Source organism: Asterias amurensis, chromosome 18, assembly GCF_032118995.1.
Source record: "Asterias amurensis chromosome 18, ASM3211899v1".
Lineage (NCBI taxonomy): Eukaryota > Metazoa > Echinodermata > Asteroidea > Forcipulatida > Asteriidae > Asterias > Asterias amurensis.
In genome coordinates, this window is record NC_092665.1 from 13428235 (window position 1) to 13443194 (window position 14960).

At 37.9% G+C, this 14960-nt stretch overlaps 1 protein-coding gene across 1 annotated transcript; it reads right to left on the minus strand.

The window, feature by feature from the left end:
• Positions 1-3248: 3248 nt before the first annotated feature.
• On the minus strand, positions 3249-14956 carry LOC139950845 (uncharacterized). Its single transcript, XM_071949678.1, has 12 exons — positions 14381-14956; positions 13596-13710; positions 12726-12807; positions 11996-12159; positions 11225-11446; positions 10384-10498; positions 9688-9760; positions 8809-8904; positions 8096-8179; positions 7597-7672; positions 6986-7150; positions 3249-6441 (listed from the first exon to the last, which is right to left on the minus strand). The coding sequence occupies exons 1-12, from the start codon at positions 14579-14581 to the stop codon at positions 4646-4648; spliced, it is 3189 nt and encodes a 1062-aa protein (XP_071805779.1). The 5' UTR covers positions 14582-14956; the 3' UTR covers positions 3249-4645.
• Between the last annotated feature and the right edge of the window lie 4 nt (positions 14957-14960).

Sequence of the window (14960 nt, forward strand, 5' to 3'; positions counted from 1 at the left end):
GGACAAATACACAACAAAACCATGTTGGGGGGTCCCGCCCGCTTTCTTTTTGGAGGCCGGCTCCTTTTGTTGTCTCTTCTTTTTGTTTAAAGACAGTGGACACTATTGGTAACTGTAAAAGACCAGTATTCTCACATGGTGTATCTCAACATATACATAAAATAACAAAACTGTGAAAATTTGAGCTCAATCGGTGGTCAAAGTTGTGTGAAAGAAAGAACACCCTTGTCACACCATATGGTCACACGAAGTTGTGTGCGTTTAGATGGTTGATTTCGAGACCTCAAATTCGAAACTTGAGGTCTCGAAATCAAATTCGTGGAAAAATGCTTCTTTCTCGAAAACTACGTCATTTCAGAGAGAGCCATTTATCACAATGTTTTATACTATCAGCCTCTCCCCATTACTCGTTACCAAGAAAGGTTTTATGCTGATAATTATTTTGAGTAATTACCAATAGTGTCCACTGCATTTAAACGGAAGCAAACAATGAATAGTGATAACTTTTAAGGATCTCAGATGACCAAAAGAAAAAAAATAAAAATTTTTTAAAAACAGCACAGCCGGTTATCTTTAAAAATGTGTCAAACGCGGCCATTTTGAGAGAAAAAAACCTCTCTTTTTCAAAAAGGCAGGACGCTAAACAAGTTTTTTTCATTTTGCCTAAAGCTTCCGGTTATCATTTTTTTTATCAAGAATGTTGATTCATTTTTTTGCGTTTGACGGAAATGGTGAAATTAGTTGTTCCCAACCGTCATTTTACAGTTAGTACTGCCGCAATGCGACGCCTTGACATGTAGAAAGGGTATTTTGGGCAAATATTGGGTGGGGCCGTTTCCGATTTGCAAATTCCAAATTGTTTACTCTGCTGACCGCAGTCCCGTGTGCTCCACTACAGAAGGCCAGTCCTTCTCTGGATCATGCCCCCCCCCGCCCCCAATTCGTATCGTATTGTTCTGCAATTATTTATAATACATTGTTTATTGATCATTTATCAATAAAGTACGAATGGAAATCGAACAAACAATCAAACAAACTTCCTAAACACCGGTGCAGTTGGCTGCAAGTGAGTTTTCGTGTATTTTTCAATATTTAGCATTTTGCTATGCTTTGTTTCGTGGGATCATGGAGGAATAAATTTATTCCTCCATGGTGGGATGTACCCATTACAAGTTTCATAAGATTAGGCCCAGACCAAGATCAGACAACCGAAACTTTTATCAAGCAGTCAATAAGAACTGTCAATAAAGTTTGTTTTACTGTCGCCATCTAGCTGCCGTTCAGTGTACTCATCGGATTAAAGTCTCTTTATTAATGAACTTATCAAGATTATGACACAGATTAAGCAATTCATTGAGGTGTTTGAACTTTTAGCACCACATTAATTGGGCGAAATGTATCAATGGGGTCGTTCACACGCCGTACTAAAGTTGGTCTAAGTCCACTTAGACCGGTTCGGGTTCAACTTTTGTGCGTGTGAACGCAAATAAAGTTAGACCGGATCGGGTTTAAACCCCAAAACTTAAACCGTCCAGCAAGGCGGTCTAAGTCTAAACCGGTTCGGGTTTATCTTTTAACACTGCGTGTGGACAGAATGACATCCGGTTTTAACTCACAACGGACGACCCATTGTGTGGTTCAATGCACACGCCCAGGACCCGGAGTGCTTGTATACGGTTTCTGTTGCCTCTGATGCTGAAAAGCACCGAGTATTTATATTACTTTCTTGCCGCTTACCGAGTTGGCGAAACCCTCTCGATCGCATCGGTGTATGCAGTTTAACACAGGCCCACGCCCATGATTTATTAAATTCTGAAACAAAATTATATTTTCCAAGCTTTTTTTGTTGAGTGTCCTACAATAAATTGAAACTGTTTTTCATGCGTTTACTACAAGCGCAGCGAAGAAGCATATTTTGTATTGCTTCTCACATGTACAGCGCTGCCATCCCATAGTGATCACTCTCTGATATCCCATAGTTATCATCACCGATCCCGTGGATGTGCCTTTCTATTGCCGTCACCGTTACTAGCGTGCTGTACTTTCAATCTAGGAGAATGAACTGCAGTGGGCGCGAGGCTGTGTGTAGGGGAAATTCCCTACGCCAGCAATATCACCACGTTGTTGGGAAGTTGGGAAAATACTGCAAAGTACATGTCGTAACTTGCACGTGTGTAGTTGTGTTTATGAACGAATCGGAATAAAAATCGCGGCACCAGCTTTTGAGAGATCGCAACTTCCAATCGATTGAAGTACAAACTAAAAGTATTTATTAAATCGGAAACAGTGGTATAAAACAAAACACAAAAATGAAACGTGTTCTGTTTCATGGAATATGGACAATATTTTGGTGAGTTTTCTCGGCGGTTTGTATCAATATTTTGTTTGTTTAAAAAAAATAATTTCGAGTCGTGTTCATGTTTGTTTTAAGTGCCCATATCCTCCTAACGGTAAAACTGTTACCGCGTTCGATTGAGCCATTTGTATCATCCAGGGCATGGGGCACTCAGTATATCGGCATACTCGGTGCGTGAATCTGATGAATAAAACCGGATGTTAGAGCAACGGGGTCGCGTCTACTTTGACCTCTTAAAACCGAAGATAAACCGGATCGGGTTTAACTCTGTGCTGTCTGAACGCAATGGGTTTTTATTTTTACGACCACCCCCCGCTGCTCGTAAAAGTTAGACCGGTTCGGGTCTAAGTTAGTACGCTGTCTGAAATGTCTTTAATGACATTATCCTTGTATATTTGGTTTGCGGTAACACCATGTGTGTATCTACTTGCAATCGGAGGTTTGGGAGGCTTCTCAGTTCTGAAAAGAACTGTCCTGCTTTTTAACTATTACCAGGGCGGATGGTATAGAAATTAGACTGGACTGCTACTTTAGCTTATAGAATCGTAATTAACTGTACTGCCGCGGAGTCGGTTCTGAATTGGTCTCAACGTTTCGACTAGCTTGCTCTAGTCTCCCGAACCTCCGATTGCAAGTAGATACACATATGGTGTTACCGCAAACCAAATATACACTGATACCTCATCATGCAATGCCTCAAATCCTATACGACATTATCCTGTCACCACAAACACTAATTTCAGAGCATAAAACAGCAAATGGGCATTGGGCGTTTTCACGATCCAAAATTTTTATGGTCCATTTTGGGGATGATTTGAACAGAAAATTTAAACTGTCGATAATTGTTTCTGTCATTATTTGTTTACAACAACGAGTAAAGTTGGTTGAGGAAATCTAGTATGCCATTTTCAAAAACTTCATTTCAGGTAAAACGCTTTTATTCATAGCATCTGATCTGAAAATAAGTTAAATTTTAATGAAATAAAAAACTTAGCATAAAAAACTTAGTTACTAGGCTAACAGTAACAAATAATTTTTGAGCATCAAAACATTCCTGTAAAAGAAGAGTCAACTGATATTAATAAACGCAAGTCATAATTTAATTTATGTTAAATAATATTATTTATATACAGATTTAAAAATCTTCAATAAATTAGTTTTCAATACAACATTCAATATTCCCTTGTTCTGATCTGGCTCTTTGTGGTAAATTAACAGTAACATTAACTGGTGTTAAATAACATTACAAAACAATAACATTGTAACATTCAACACTTGTGCTAAGTGTTTTAACTTTAAAAACTTAACAAGTTCCAACAGTTGTAAACTTAACAAATCAAATAACGCCATCCATCCGTACACAACATGGCTATAAAGTAATGCGACTTTGACAAGTTAAATAAAAGTGATACAATACACTAGCCTGTCATTAATGGATTTATCTTACTTCATCCCATTTAAAAGTATTTTAGAGGATTGGTCATGAGCTGACAAAATAGAGGCAGACAGTGTTCATGATGCGATCAACCATGATGAAATAAGAGACCTTGGAAATGTTGGCTTTTTCAGCATTTAAACTCATTGTTTTAACAACACAAATCAAGAGTGCGTTTTTAAAAAGACTTTTTTTGCGTACAATTTTCTCGAAAATTACTTCATTTCATAGGGAAATGTTTCACATAAAAAAATTATTCTATGAACTTCTTAATAAGAAAATGTTCAAACTAAATTAAACAATATTTTACATAATTTAACAGGGCTGGCACGGCACCCAGTCTGGGTTTGAGGATTAGTAATATTTTGCTACAAGGTGCTGGCAGTTCCGGTCTATTTAGAGGAAGGGAAGTCAAATTACACATTACAGTCATTTTTGCAACCATGGACCTTAGCTTTGGCTCCACTTGTTCAAAGCCCTGTATTGAAAGCGCACATTTTGAAAATAACCGAACAGAAGCCACGGTTTCGAAAAGATCCTGAAAATTAATCAACCCAATAAATCCGGTCGAGCCTGATACTTCACTGCAATAGCTTCAATTACCGCAATAGCTTCAATTACCTCAATTACCAGCAACTGCCTCCACGACCATCGTCATCGCCTCGGTGCACCTTTGAATATATTGTCAAAATTTGGTATGTCTTTCCAATTAAGGGGCCCTTTACTGTGGGAAAAGCTCCACCCATACAAGATGGAGTATCAGGAGCTCTTGAATCGCGAAATTGAAAGAAGCATTATTTTGTTGTCTACTACCCCTAACAACTTGTAGGTCTCTCAGAGGTTAGAAGCAGTTTTTATTCCTCAACTATTACAAATGGCTGTGAGTTGACATCATTTCCGTCAACCAGCTTGGGCAATTTTACAGGATTATCTTCCACCACCTCATCCTTAGGGTCTGGGTCTTTCGGCCAATCTGTCAAATCATCCATACTGAAGTCATCACTATCTCCATCCACCTCTTTTTCTAGCTTCTCGATTGCCATGGCTACATCCTTTGAGAGAGAATCTTCATCTATATCAAGATGGAGCACATTGTCATCCTCCACGCCTTGACTTTGCTCTTCTTGATGTCTTGACTCTGCTACTTTGGGTGAGTCTTCATTCTTTACCTTTTTGTTGGCATCAGCTGGTGCTTCTTTTCGCTTAATACTAAATTTCTTTGGAGCAGCTTTTTGAAGCAGACCTTGCTTTTCAACGTCCAGTTTCTCAGCAGATGGTTTACTCCTCCCCTCATCCGACTCCTCAATCTTGGCAGATTCATCAGTGATTTGCTGAACAGGTGTTAGCGACGGAAGATTAGCTGACTCAACAGGTTTTTGTTTGATACTGAACTTCTTTGGAGGAGCCTTCTTTTTCAGTTTCTTCGATTTCTCTTCTGTGATGCTTGATGAGGTTGCTGAATTCTTGGTTGGTTCAATTGATGTGACGGGAGAAGAATTTTCATTTGTTGGATTCTTCTTCTTGATGCTGAATTTGCTGGCTTTTTCTTTAGTCTTAACAGCATCATTTTCACCTGATTTCTTCGATTGATCCTGTACTTGGGGTTTGTTTTCGGTCTTGGTATTCCCAGGACTGTTTTGATCATTTGCTGTAGCGTTGAATTCACCGTCTTGAACTATTTTGTTATCATCTGCCACATCCTTTAGAATATCTTCCTTGTGCTCTTTTTCCAAAGACGGTTCTGCTTTCATCAAAGGGGCTTGGAAGGGTGCATTTTTCATCTCCTTCAGTATATCTTTCTTGGGTTTGGAAGGTGGTTTGAATGTCGGCTTCATCTTAGGGGCAGCTTCATCTTTCTTGCTCCTCTTCTTAGCCTTGGGGGTTGATGTTGCATCTTTGCTTGCGATATGCTTCTTACCGTCTGACGCTACCTCCAAGTTCACAGTTGATTTTTCTGGCTTTTGTTTTGGAGCAACTACCTTCCTCACTCTTGGTTTCTTGATTTTTGTTTCGCTGTCAGATGTCTTGACTTTTGGCTCTTTGACCTTCTTAGCTTTAACTTTCACCGCCTCCTGGACAACCTCACCCTCAGTATCATTTTTTTGATGATTTGGATCACTCTCAAGGGTTTGATTTTTCTTCACATTTTGTTTCTTGATCTTTTTTTCGTCCTTCTTGCTCCTGGCGCTCGACGCCTCCCCTTCTGTTTCACCTTTTTCGCCATCAGTTGATAGATGATTTGGATCTTGATCTCCCACTTGAGCAGTGGCCTTTTTCTTATACTGTCGTTTCTTTGTCTTCTTTGGTGAAAGATTGCCTTCTTTTGTCTCCTTATTTTGGGTCTCAGGTTCTGCCTCTTTATCATTTACCTCATTACTTTTGATGTCTTGAGTCGTCTTGTCACCTGTTTGGTTCTCATCTTTCTTGGTAGTCACGGACTGTGGGTCTTCCTTAACGGCCATCTTCTTGTCTTTCTTCGAGTGATGGTGATGAGACTTGTGTTTCTTTTCCTTCTTGTCTGCTTTGTTCTTCTTAACTCCCTTTTCTTTCTCTTTGTGACTTCTAACTTTCTTCTTTTTCTGGTCTTTCTTATCACTCTCACTTTCTGCCTTTTTTCGCTTTCTTCCTCTCTTTTCTTTCTCTGGAAAATCTGAGGGACAAAAAAAGAAGTTATTTTCAAATATGAAATATGAAGATCAATTTTCTATCATTTTTATTTTTATCATTTTTTATTAATCTTGGCTTAAATAACATTTTTTGCTAAAACGGAAAGAATTACAGTCTTTTCAAGGCACTGTACACTATTGGTAAATACTAGAAATAAATGTTAGCACAAAAACTTACTTGGTAATGAGCAATGGAGAGCTGTTGATGGTATAAAGCATTGTGAGAAACAGCTCCCTCTGAAGAAAGTCTTGAGTAAGAGGTAATTTCTCACTCAAATAATAAAATACTTCAGCTGAAGTCGTTTATTATGCATCTGAAAGCACCAAGGAGTTGTGCAACAAAGGTATTTGTCATGCCTTATTCTCTTGCAACTTTGATAAACAATTGAGTCAAAATTTTCACAGGTTTGTTATTTTATGCATTGTTGGGATACAACAAATTGGCAGTACTTATCTTTGACAATAGCCAAGGGTGTGCAGTGCCTTTAAGAAGTCCGAAAGTACTTAACCATCTATTGTTCTACATACCATCAGTTGTTGAGGTATCTTGCAAGGAATGTATAGTCTCTCCTGCCTCACTAAGGAGTGCCTCTGCTTGCTCAAGGATCTCATCCACATCCACACCTAGCATCTCAAGATCTAGTTCAACATCTTCATCCTTTGTCTCATCATCAGAATCATCTTTGTCTGAGCCTTCAAAAGAAAAATCGTGGTTGGTAATTTTTAAAGACACTGGACACTATTGGTAATTTTCAAAGACTAGTCTCACAGTTGGTGTATCTCAACATATACATAAAATAACAAACCTGTGAAAATTTGAGCTCAATTGGTCATCAAAGTTGCGAGATAATAATGAAAGAAGAAAACACCCTTGTCACACGAAGTTGTGTGCGTTTAGACTGTTGATTTCGGGACCTCAATTTCAAAACTTGAGGTCTCGAAATCAAATTCGTAGAAAATTACTTCTTTCTCCAAAACCATGGTGCTTCAGAGGGAGCCGTCTCTCAAAATGTTTTATACCATCAACCTCTCCCCATTACTCATCACCAAGAAAGGTTTTATGCCAATAACTATTTTGAGTAATTACCAATAGTGTCCACTGCCTTTAACCATAATACTTTTACAACAGCAATACTTACCCTCAACTGTGTCTTGGGAGTCCTCCACAATTTTACCTTTGAAGGTGTGACTAAAGCCGAACGTTTTTATGCGATCCTTTAAATGAAATACCATGGTCTTTTTTTAACATTGACAATTTAATGTAAACTGACAATATAAATGAACTTGACCTTGTCACTTGCTTCAGATACTAAAAATTACTCTTTGAAATAAAGATGTTTGAAAAAAATAACTTAATAAGGTACAAACATTGCATGCAATCAAATTGAGGGGAAAATAATTTTGTTGTGTCAATATTTCAGCACCTAGGGTTTTGTTATTAATATTATTACTTATTTGACCAACGCAAACACAAAGTGTACAATAAATAAACAAATGCACATCATAATAATTGTGTGTACATCCTGAAAAATTGTTTGTGAGATAAAACCTTATCACAAATGCTTTTTTTGAAGACACAATGATTTTTAGAATCTCCCCTCAGCGGTGTTAAAAATTAGTTAAATAAAATGTTCATACCTGTATGTTCATGGAAAGTGCCTTCTTAGCTCTGGCAACAGCATGACTAAGCTGATTCTTGAATGACTTGCCTTTAGCTTGAGTCTGGAATAGAAAACCTTAATTGTGTTTTTATCTCCAAGGAAAAACCACTGAACAAACAAACATACCACAGTACAAAAAAAATCACTATTAAATGCACTGGACACCTTCAGTAATTGTCAAAGACCAGTTTTCTCACTTCAGGCCTGAAGTCTTTTAATATTGAGCGGGAAATTGCCTCTTTCTCCAAAACTACGTTAGGGAGCTATTTATCACATTGTTTTATATTATCAACAGCTCTCCATTAGCCTTTATCTTCCAGTACGCGCTTATCCTGCAATCAGATTCTCAAACTGGAGTGTGATATCAGACGATAACCTACTCCAAATTCTTTAGGTTGCACTCTGCAAAATGCGAGTGTCAATGCGTTATGCTCCGCATACGGTCAGTGCAAAAACTACATTCTTAACTCTGCGCGTGCAAAACCCTAATATAAAAACATAACCTAACTATTGAATTAATGAGGCTGGAAGATAAACTTGTTATCACACCCACGCGTGTGGAATACGTTTAAAAAAATAGCGCGTCTGCGCCCCATATCCAACTTGGTCACCAAGTGTCCCCATAAATCTCTTAACAACACAGAACAAATAAAATGAATCCTTACTGATTTGATTACACAAACCAATTACCTGTATGTTTTCTTCTGCTTCAAAGTTTCTGACAGAGCTGGTCTTCAGCCATGTTCTTGAGACATTTTTATCCAAAAACACAACATGAAATTGTGTCTGAAGAAAAGAGTGAAGATAAAAGCATTTGTTATAAATACTGTTTTCTATTATGAGGCAATCGTAAAGTTCTGGAATAAAAAAAAAAAAAAAATGGTTTTCAAGGGAAGATGCAGTCATTAGTCTTTTATAAATATTGCGAACACTATAGGAGTTCACTGTTCGTTTTTGGTATATACAGACAAATTTACGCAAACGTAACAGTGTCATAGTATTGTGTCCATCCTATCTCCGAATGGCTTATGGCTCTTTGGGGGCAACAGTTAGCATATTGGACCTATACGCGCAAACTGCAGGACGTTCAGAAGAAGAAAAAAATGTCAAATTTATTATTTGTCATAAAAGCTGCTTTCTATTTGCCAAATGTGCTTGAAAAAGAACACACTGACCCTCTCATGAACAAACGTTTACATGAGAGCTTTGCAAACTTTCACCTGAACCTTATTGTAAAAAAAAAAACTTTAGCACTTTACAAGGTTTGGCTGCAATATGTAGAAACACAAGAGGGGGCAAAAGTGCGCTAGCGAATGCTATTGGATTTTTGAAATGCTTTTGGGAGTTTTCCTTTGGAGAACAAAAAAAAGACTAAAGGCCCGGTCACACAGGCCCCGATAACGAGAACGAAAACGATAACGATAAAAATGCACGCCCTCAATTGGTTGAATGACGTGTGTTTTCTGCAAGGAGCAATTCAACCAATCGCGAGTGTGCATTTTTATTGTTATTGTTATCGTTTTCGTTCTCGTTATCGGGGCCTGTGTGATCGGGCCTTATGGGACTCACTGGGTACGACTCTGTGTCTTGTTGTTCACAGTAGGTGCCTGTATCTGGATCCTCTTCAACCATAGCTGGCCACCTGCATCATACATTGGAAGATTTAAAACAATAAGAATAAAATGTAGTTCTTGTATCTCGCTGTATCACACCTCAGGATATCTCAAAGAGTTCTTTATTATGTTGTTTTCTACAAAGTATGCAGAGCTATGTTCAAAATGTAAGACCTGGGTTGGGTTTTACAAAGAGTTAAGATAAGTCTCATATCGAGTTAAGGATGAGTTTCTTAGGACTAGCCTTAAGTTTTTAATATCTCATAGGGCTAGTCCCAACTTATGACTAGCCTTAAGTTTTTAATATCCGAACTCTTTGTGAAATCGACCCGTGCCAGAAAATACAGAGCTAGCAAACCACCTCTCCTAAGAATAAGTGTATTGTTATTTTGATCAGCAATACACAACTGTCCATCTGATGGACGAAGCATACGGTTTAGTGTCTCGACTGACGAACCAACACTCTGCTGTAAGAAACATCAGAGCTGGAGTCCAGGATGCTTGATGACTGCTAGACACGCCACAAATACACAAACACATAAATACAAATGCTTAGCCAACATTATATATAGAATTAGTTTGCGAAGCAATATTTTACTTTTAACATCGAACCCTCGTGTGAAGATCACATGCTGTCATTTAAAGGCCTTACCATGGGTAACCTTGCATCTTAGCCCAGACGATGGATCCCTCAGTAAACTTGGTGAAGACAAACTCAAGATAGTGCCAATCCTCTTCAGATTTGTCACAGGAATTGTAAACTGGGTCTGCCAAAAGCCGAGATGAAATTTGATAAAATTCATGAAAAATTGCTTTTTGGTTTGGGTTCCCAACTTATTCTAGACCAAGAACCTCCAAGATGTTACAATTGAAGAGGTTCACAGACTCTATGCATCACAGGAAATACAAAACAGCTCTATTCTAGTTGGTAAGACACTGCTCTAGAATTGCAAGGGGTGTGGGTTCGAATCCCACCAGAGTAACATGCCTGTGATATTTTCTCACAGGACTCAGGAAAGTACTGAGTATACAGTGCTAACACACATCGGTGTATGGGTAAAAAAATAAAATTAATATGCAAATTTAACATCTATTACAAAACAACCGGTTTGGCCAACATGTGGACTACTTCTTTTGTCCTTTGGTAACTACTTTTCTTCATTAAAAAAAAATCCTGAAATAAACATTCAGTTGAAGAAGAAAAGAACACAAGGAAAAGAAACCACTAACACTTCACTTGCAAATACATTTAAATGACAGATAATATAGGGTGTCCAAATTTACAACAGAGTGTCCAAAAAAAACTCAGATACATCTCTGTCATAAGCCTGGTTCATACTTCCTACAAATGCTATACAAAATTTTGACTTCACAAATTTGCAACAAACAATTTGCCGCGATAGCAGCCAGCTGACGTCAAAATATGATTCGCATTGGTGTTTCCAAGAAGTTAGAACCGGGCTTAACACTATGACCTGATCCCCAAACCTTACCTGAATTCTTCTCACAGACCCAATATTCAGGTATCAGAGATGGGTCAGTGACGTCTCGGAGATAACGCCATTTCATACATTCACTGTGCATACATTGAACCCATGTTCCGTCTTCTTGGATGTTGCGCTCTTGAAGTTGCTTCTTCTTATTGACACGCTGCTTCTTGACTTTGGGGTTGGACTTTGGGAGGAGTTTCCGTTTGATGGCTTTGTGAAGAGAAACTAAAAGATGGATAAAACTTGATCAATTTTTTCTAAGCTCCAACTTAAAAAAGAAAGTTTTGTATATGGGATTTGAGGCATTGCATGGTGAGGCATCAATATTGGTTTGCGGTCTACTTGCTAGGTAGATTATGTTCCTTTGGGAACTTGTCTTGCTTTATATTCTACTATTGCCGAATATCAACTAGCTTGCTCAAGTCATCGTCTCTCACGAGACTGTCTTATTTTGTTTCATGAAAATATCATTTCATTGCCTCAGACTACAAGGTTGTTGGTGCAGTTTGTATACATATCTTTTTGATTTTGCATATTTTGGAGCCCTCGATAGGTGGAGTTTATTGATGAAAGATTATTATGTCCAAAATAGTTGTTTCGCAAAAAACAAAAACAAAACAATTCTATGTTTTAACATTTACTTCTGGATTATGATGTATTTTTTTTACAACCTATTTTTAACTTTGCAACCTTAAATGATCATTATGGAAAGTTAACTACAAATTTTGTAGAACTGAACTGACGATTTAATTGAAACAAAAAAGTATCATTCACCATCTTGGACTGGGCTCTGGTATTCAAGTTTCCTGCTACGTTTCTTGTTGTGATCAGTTTTGGGGCTTCTTTTCTTGTACTGTTTCTTATGTGATAATTTTGGTGGGCTTGAAGGTTTCTGCTGGTCCTCTGCGCTGAGCTCAGGTGTCACAAGGTCACAGTGTCTGTATTTTAAAATTAAAACAAAATAGTTTTTACATGACAATGAGTGACTGACAGACCAAAAGCCTGCAGAGTTAAACCCTCCAAGACTTCTGATGGAAATGACCTTTAATAAGGGAATAATAAAAGGGTAGCGACGAGTTCTTAAAAAGCCGTTTAAAACCAACGGGGTTGTGGCCGTGTGATAAAGGTTTTAAACGGCCGTTTATGAACTAGTCACTACTGTTTTATACCCATTCATAAATGCCTTTTATGTTAAAAGGCAGAATACAGTAGGAAACTGTAAAATCTTATCTATCTGTTTTCCGGCGTTGAGCTGTGTAGGTATGGTGCATTTTTATGAGACAGTTTTCGGTTATGCATTTGTGCGTGTAATGCATCCTCTTATCCATGAGCTAAAATGGCATGGATCCCCCTCGGAACGAGGTTGTGGGCTAACCCGCACAAATGCTATCCCAAAACAACTGGTTATAAACAGTTCCAGCTGGTCATTATCAACCCTCTAAACACCTCCACGTGACGTACTCTCCACCAATAGGAATGGGTATTTATGAATGAAATATCTTACATGTTATGATGTTGAGGATCATCCATATTGCCTGCGTCCTGGAGTTCCTCATCTGATTCTTCTTGTTCCTCTGCAATTTGCTCTAAAATTTAATCATAACAATGAATGTCACAGGCCTGACCATTTCTTCTTGTTAGGGCAAAAGCATTTATATAAAAAAAGTTCTGATTAAGGGTGGGGGCTCCCTCCCCTGCCCATCCCCCTCTGGTTACACCACTGGGCAAAGCAGAGTTTTCCTGGTGAAGGCTCTCCGAAATTGAAATTTCATTTTTTTTGTATCAAAGAAGTTTGTGAAGCTCTGGGAAGCTTAACAAAATAAAGTTGAACCTTTAAAGTTTATACTATTTTTTAAATACCTTCAGTTGTAATGATAAGTGCAGGCTTGATATCTTGTGCTAGTCATTGAAACTGGAAAGCACTTTTTTTTATGTAGAAAGGGCACTTTAAAATCTGGAAATGTAAATTCAAGGGGTACCAAAGCCATGAACAGAGGCATCCTGTTGCCTCGGAGATAAAAACACAGGTCAGTTTCTTTTTTCTGAACTTTTAAATATATAAAATGGTTACTTTGTAATGAACTTGAATCTAGGGTATAGGGTATGAGGCATTGCATGGTGAGGTATCAATATATATTTGGCTTGCGGTAACACCATGTGTGTATCTACTTGCCAGGTAGAGTTTGTTCTTAGAGAACTGTCTTGCTTACCTACTCCGCGGTAGTAGAATTAAGCAAGACAGTGTTCTAAGAACAAACTCTACCAGGCAAGTAGAACTTTTATACATTAAGAATTTGTATAGGGCGTACATATCTGGGCTGGGGACTCTTGGCAAGAAATTATACTGTAATTATTTTATTGTCATTTGACTCACCATGAGCCAGCTCTCCATTTGCTCTTTCTTGGAGCGAATCAAACAACGCATTGAACTGTTTATCTGCCAGTGATTTTGAAGCTGCATTGCCAGTAGTAGAGGACTTGACGTCATCCTTTAAAAGTTAAAAAGGTTGTAAATAAAGATCGAGAAGATTGTGGTTAGGAAGGTGTAAGTCTTTAGCTGGATACAAATGTAGGTCCCTAACTAAAAAATGTCTGCGTAAAAATATCATTTTTACAAATTAATAATAGGCCGCTACCTGGTGTATTTTATTGTTAATAACTTACAGTTGAGTTTGCAGTTGTGTTGAGTTTTAGCTTACAATTTACTGTGAAATTATTTTAATTAATTAATTAATTGAATATTTTGTCAGACTGTAGATGTGTCACCGTCCAGTTTATACTGTTATTTATCTGTAAATATAGGCCTACTTATTGGTTACTTATTAATTCAATAACTGTCAGACTAATTTTTTATCATAGACGTGTCAGTCATCATCCGGTTATTAACTATTGTTTATCTGTAAAAAAAATAGTATTAGTAGGCCTAACCAATAGTCATAGAAAAAAACACTAGGCCATAGGCCTATTAATTATTATTATTAATTATGATGAATACAGAACAGCCTTTTATTTTTTTGTATGTACTAAAAAAGGCCCTTAAAACCCAGGCCTGGGCCTAATTTATTATCCATTAATCTATCTATAGCCAAACATGCTATCAAAAATACAAAAAGTAGGCCTAGGCCTATTGCAAATGAATAATTTACAATGTTTACTCACCTCACCAGTTGCATCAACCTTCTCCAATCCCACCACATTATCATGATCGCCTGCAGCTGCCTCCTCTTCGCTTCCAGCTGTTTCTTCGTCTGCTGATGATGAATCAGTTGATTTTTCATTTATCTTTTCTGCATCAGCATTGTTGTTCGAGTTTAGCTCTGCATTCCGTCCCTGTAATGTTGTGTCTTCTTCTCCATCCATGATGTTTGCAGTTTTGTATTTAGTAACCACACAACTTTTTCAAAACAAGGTTCGTACGATTAAAGTCCGTGACTCCTTTACTCTTTTAAAGTTCAGTTAATAATAAAAAAGGGGGCGCTGCGTTGCTGTGACGTACTTTTTCTACATCCACCGCACTGTCCGCAGTCCGCGTATATCATTCATTTATCAGTATCACTCAGCTCAGTTACGTCGAAAGCCTACAAAACAATAGTGGTGAGTAATTGTTTTTTGGGAGAATGTGGAAAACTTACTTACATATCAAACTTAACGTCTCAGGGAAGGGCAATGTAGGGAGGCAGACGAGAGAGAATGTGTGTGATGATGTGACGACTGTCAAAAAAACAACAAAAAGTGTACA